This window comes from Gossypium hirsutum, chromosome A10, assembly GCF_007990345.1.
Source record: "Gossypium hirsutum isolate 1008001.06 chromosome A10, Gossypium_hirsutum_v2.1, whole genome shotgun sequence".
NCBI lineage: Eukaryota > Viridiplantae > Streptophyta > Magnoliopsida > Malvales > Malvaceae > Gossypium > Gossypium hirsutum.
This window is the reverse complement of record NC_053433.1, coordinates 74442741-74448904: the sequence shown is the minus strand read 5'-3', so window position 1 is coordinate 74448904 and position 6164 is coordinate 74442741. Positions and strand designations below refer to the sequence as shown.

The window sequence follows — 6164 nt, the reverse complement described above, 5'->3', positions numbered from 1 at the left end:
ACAGAGTAAGCATTTTAATGCTTAGTAAGTTCAAGTAATGAAATTATTTACGACTAAAGTATAGCGTTCATATGACTAAATGAATAATTGCATATACGCATATTCCCAAAATCATACTTACTTCACACCTCAACCAGTATATTCATACACCGGGGATCAAACCTAACTAAAGGCCGGAAGTTGTTAATCAATAGAGCGCTTACTATCTAAAAAGGAATTAACTTTTCCGATGCATATACGAAACATACCTTATCGTTTGGATTTTATGAGCGTATTAATTGAAATTAGTACAGCAAGATCGCTCATTTCCAAACCCAAGTACCTTCGGGATTTAGCCGGATATAGCAACTCGCACAAATGCCTTCGGGTCTTAGCCTGGATATAGTCAATAGCACAAAAGCCTTCGGGACTTAGCCCGGATATAGTCACTAGCACAAATGCCTTCGGGACTTAGCCCGGATATAGTCAATAGCACAAATGCCTTCGGGACTTAGCCCGGATATCATTCGAATAATCATGCACATATATCAATAAATCATGACACATCCATATTTCATTTTCATTACTAAAGCTCAAACACAAGACACTTATCAAACCTTACCAATTTCGGATCAATAGCCACATACAAAGAGCATGATTTTGATTGGCTTTATAACATGATCTCTATACACATTCGGCTACCCATCATAGGTATAAACTAATCACCTCAATATATCATTCAAGTAGAATCATTATATCACCGTTTATTTGTTATGCTTATATGTCATGACTTAATCAAATCATAAACTAAGTTTCATTACTCGAAGACTTACCTCGGACGTTGTCGAACGACTTCAACGACTATTCAATTACTTTTTCCTTTCCCCTATCCAACGTTGATCCTCTAAGCTCTTGAGCTAAATCAAACAATTTACCTCCCAATCAAACACGATCATACGGCATTCATATACATTTTAGAACCAATTTATTTGAATCAATTACCACTTAAGTCTATCACCTTCTCGCTTTCAAATTTGTGCACTTGGTAAATCACATTAAACTACTACAAATATAACTTTAATACATATTTATTTTCGAATGTCTCAATATCATCTTAATTAATTTCTACTTACACATCAAAATTTCCAATACAAAGTATTTGGCACCTAAACCGGATTAGTAAACTCCCATAGACCATGACCGAATGCCATTTAAACACAAGTCAACAAGATCTCATGATTTCAAATCAAACTCTTAACAAGAATGCACAATGCCGAACCCTTAGATGATTAAACATCTAATTTAGACAATTTTAGAACAACTAAACGGCACTTGTTCACAACATTAAACAACTACATGTTCGGCTAGAACATGGTACTTAACTACATCGATTTTAAGCATAATAATTACTCAAACCTAATCAAATTCACATTCGGTCTTGGTACCTAATAAGGTAGCCGATTCCTTTCCCTTAGGACCTAATGCTCACATATGATTATTTGTATAGTTCAAACACTCACCTACCCTTGTTCATCTAAATTTAACAAGAAACAAAAACCTTATTTCTCCATAGCTACAATGGCCGAAAGTTCTAGACATCTCAATACCGAAATTTCTAACATGGGTTGTCTAAAGAATTTGGTAGGGAGTTCAAATTTATCTAACATTTCAAGTAACTTAACACATCCATATAGCTAACATGCTAGTAGTATCAAGGCATCAACTAAAATTTTGAAGCCTCTTAGCCGAATCCTAACTCTCCAACAACCCCAATTCCATCCATGAGATAGATAGAATTAGGCTAATCATCCAAAGGATGTATAAACCTCCAAAAGCAACATTGAACATACCTTTAATCTAAAGAACCACCTTGGCCGAACCTCCCCTCTTCTTCTTCCTCTAGTTACGGCAATGGAGGAGCAACCTAGCTAACTCTTTTTTTTTTGTTTCTTCTCCTACTAACCACTATTATTTTATTATCCATGCTCTTTATTTTATTATTTTTAACACAAATGTTAACATAACATATTTATAATATGTTTTAACCCATAGCATGGCCGGCCACCATCTAGACTTTTGGCTAATTTGACATGCAAGTACAAGTATTTTCTAACATGCTTTAATAGGCCACTATAACATTTGCCTAGCACATTTCTAAATCTCCTCACATAAGTCCTATTTAATAATTTCACATACTAATGACAAAATTGGAGCATGAAACTTTTACACATGCCTATTTCACATACAATAAACACAAAACTTAATGGTTAATTATTTTTACGACCCAGTTTTGTGGTCCCGAAACCACTTTCCGACTAGGGTTAAATTAGGGCTGTCACAGAGACAGTCTATGAGTTCTGATAGCTCCACAGAGGGAGCGAGATTTCTCAGCCTTGGTCGAGAAGGCCAAGATTACTAAGGAGGTGAAGCACTCTGAGTGCCAAAATCCTGAGAAAGGGAAAGCCAAGAGGGATTCTGAGCCTTCGGATACTGGGATGAGGCCTAAGAAAAAAGCCAGGACTGATGGGCCCGTGAGAGCTGGGCCTACTGTTGCTGTTCCTGTTGGGGTGGTGATGTGCCAGCTCTGTAATAGATGTCATCCAGGCGAGTGTTGGAGGGTTACTGGAGCTTATTTGAGGTGTGGTTCGGCTGAGCATCATGTTAAGGATTGTCCACTGAGGAGTAATCAGATACAAGCTCCGATTGTTGAGACTGTACAACTGTCGAGAGGGGTACAACAGCCATCTGGGGGTTGAGGACAAGCTAGGGGTGGTAACATTAAGGGTCGAGGTTAGAGAGCACTAGGCAGAGGTGTTGGGCTGACTGAGGCAAGGCAGCTTGCACTTGTGTATGCTGCATGTCACCATGAGCATGGAGATGCTCCGGATGTCATCACGGGTACATTCTTCATTTCTGATGTACCTTTTGTTCCACTGATAGACATAGGCTCTACACATTCCTATGTGGCAGGTTCTGTGTCTGAGACTTTGAGAATTCTGTGTGAGAGCACTTTTAGTGAGATTTCAGTGGTGAGTCCGTTGGGGCAGTCTATTAGGGTCAATAAACTGTTTAGAGACATTCTGTTGGAAGTCCAAAGAATAGTATTCTTGGCTGATCTGATGAACTTCCGTTTGGGGAGTTTGACTTAATTTTGGACATGGACTGGTTGATAAAGCATCGTGTAAGTCTGGATTGTGTTGAAAAGAGTGTTGTTCTGAGGACCGAGGAGGATAATGAGGTAGTCGTGATTGGAGAACGATAGAATTATCTAAGTAATGTGATATCTGCGTTGGTAGAAGAGAAGCTTCTGAGAAAGGGATGTGAGTCATACTTGGCCTACATCAGTGTTTCTGATGCTGTGGACTCTTTGGTTAAGGACATCTGTACTGTGAAGGACTTTCCAGATGTTTTTCCAGAGGAACTACCAGGATTGCCTCCGAGACATGAGGTAGAATTTGAGATTGAGTTGATTCCTGGTATAGCTCCGGTGTCTATCGCCCCTTATCGAATGGCACCAAAGGAGCTGGTAAAACTGAAGGCTCAAATTCAAGAGTTGTTGGATCGTGGGTTTATTTGTCCCAGTGTGTCTCTATGGGGAGAACCTATTCTATTCGTAAAAAAGAAGGACGGTACGATGAGGATGTGCATCGATTATCGTCAATTGAATAAGTTGACGATTAAGAATAAATACCCACTTCCGAGGATAAACGAATTATTCGATCAGTTCAGAGGGGCTTCTATGTTCTCCAAGATCAATCTACGATTAGGTTATTATTAGTTAAGGGTTAAGGATTCTGATGTGCACAAGATGGCATTTAGGACTTGTTATGGACATTACGAGTTTTTGTTTATGCCCTTTCGGTTGACTAATGCACCAACGGCATTCATGGACTTGATGAGCCGTGTGTTTCAGCCCTACTTACACCAGTTCGTGGTGGTGTTTATCGGTGACATCTTGATTTACTCTAAGTCTGAGGACGACCATGATGAGTATCTCAGGGTTGTTCTGTAGATCCTTCGTGAGAAACAACTTTATGCAAAGTTCTCTAAGTGTGAGTTTTGGCTTCAGGAAGTAATTTTTTGGGGCATGTGGTGTCTGCTGGGGGGATTCGTGTTGATTCTCGTAAGATTGAGGCTGTGTTGTATTAGAAATAGCTGAAGAATGTGTTAGAGATCGGTAGTCTTCTGGGACTGGTAAGATATTACCGATGCTTCGTAGAAGGGTTCTCGTTGATCGCAGTGCTGTTAACTAAGTAGCTGCGTAAAGGAGTTCCTTTTGTTTGGACTGATGCATAGCAAGAGAGCTTTGAGAAGCTCAAGATAGTTTTAACTTAGGCTCCAGTTCTGATATAGCTTGAGCCTGGTAGGGACTTCGTGGTTAATAGTGATGCGTCACATGTGGGTTTGGGTTGTGTCTTGATGCAAGATGGTAAGGTAGTTGCCTATGCGTCTAGACAGCTTAAGACTCACGAGGCTAATTATCCGACGCATAATTTGGAGTTGGCTGCAGTTGTCTTTGCATTAAAGATTTGGAGGCACTATCTGTATAGTGAGAAGTGTACCATCTACATTGATCACAAAAGCCTCAAGTATCTCCTCACTCAGAAGGAGTTAAATCTTAGGCAGTGACGATGGGTTGAGCTGCTTAAAGATTACGATTGCAGTATAGAGTATCACCCTGGAAAGGCCAATGTGGTGGCTGATGCATTAAGTCATAGGGTTGTGGCTGATTTGAGAGCGTTGTTCTCTCGACTGAGTCTTTATGACAATGGGAGTCTTCTGGCAGAGCTATAAGTGAAGTCGACATGGATTGAGTAGATTAGAGCTAAACAGTTAGAGGATAAGACTCTCAAGAAGAGATTTCGTCAGGTTAAGATTGGGACTACTGTAAATTTTGGGTTGAATAATGATAGGGTATTGTGCTTTCGAGGTAGGATCTATGTACCTAATGATGGGGATTTGAGGCTGTCAATTTTGAGGGAAGCACATAGTAGTCCGTACGCTATGCTTCATGGTGGAAATAAGATGTATGAAGATCTCTGAGAGTTGTACTGGTGGCCAGGGTTGAAGCGTGAGGTAATCGATTTCGTTGCTCGCTGTTTGACTTATCAGCAAGTTAAGGCTGAGCATCAGTTGCCTTCGGGGTTGCTACAGCCAGTTAAGATACTGACGTGGAAATGGGAGTGAGTGACGATGGATTTTGTTAGTGGATTGCCCTTAACATTCACTAAGAAGGATTCTATTTGGGTCATCGTGGATCGGTTGACCAATTCTGTACACTTAATTCCTGTTAAGACAGACTTCTCTTTACCGAAGTTGGCTAAACTTTACATCTCAGAGATAGTAAGACTACATGGGGTTCCAGTGTCGATTATCTCCGGTAGGGATCCTTGGTTTACTTCTCGATTTTGGCAGAAACTTTATGAGGCTTTGGGTTCACGACTTGACTTCAGTACTGTATTTCATCCTCAGACAGATGGTCAGTCGGAGAGGGTGATTCAAATACTGGAGGTTACGTTGAGGGGCTGTGTTATGGATTTCCGAGGTAGTTGGTAGAAGTACTTGCCTTTGGCAGAGTTTGCTTACAATAACAGCTATACGTCTAGTATTCAGATGGTACCTTTCGAGGCAATTTATGGTCGTAAGTGTTGCAACCCTTTGAGCTGGACTGAATTGGATAAGCTACGTGTTCTGGGTCCGGAGTTGATTTCAGAGACTAAGGATAAGATCCGGTTGATTCGAGAGCGTTTGAAAGAGGCTTTTGATAGATAGAAGTCTTATGCTGATTTGAAGAGGAAGGACATTGAGTATTTTGTGGGGGACTTAGACTTCCTTAAAGTTTCGCCTGGAAGAATGTTCTGAAGTTCGGACGTAAGGGTAAGCTGAGTCCCCAGTTTACTATGCCATATCGGATTCTGAAGCAAGTTGGGCTAGTCGCGTATCAGTTGGAGTTACCTCTAAAGTTAGATCGTATTCATGATGCTTTTCATGTTTTGATGTTGAGACGTTACCGCTCTGATCCCACACACATTGCGCCTGTGGAGGAAATTGAGGTTAGACTAGATTTGACGTTCGAGGAAGAGCCAGTTCAAATTTTGGATTGCGACGTCAAAGTTCTGCATAGGAATTTTATTCCCTTAGTGAAGGTGCTGCGGTGGAATCATAGCACTGAGGAGGCAACTTGA

The 6164-nt window shown here is 40.6% G+C and overlaps 1 protein-coding gene across 1 annotated transcript; it reads left to right on the top strand.

The window, feature by feature from the left end:
• Window positions 1–5172: 5172 nt before the first annotated feature.
• Window positions 5173–6164, top strand: LOC107960256 (uncharacterized). The gene is made up of 3 exons (XM_041078547.1): window positions 5173–5436; window positions 5593–5711; window positions 5819–6164. Exons 1-3 carry the CDS (start codon window positions 5173–5175, stop codon window positions 6162–6164), a joined length of 729 nt encoding a protein of 242 aa, XP_040934481.1.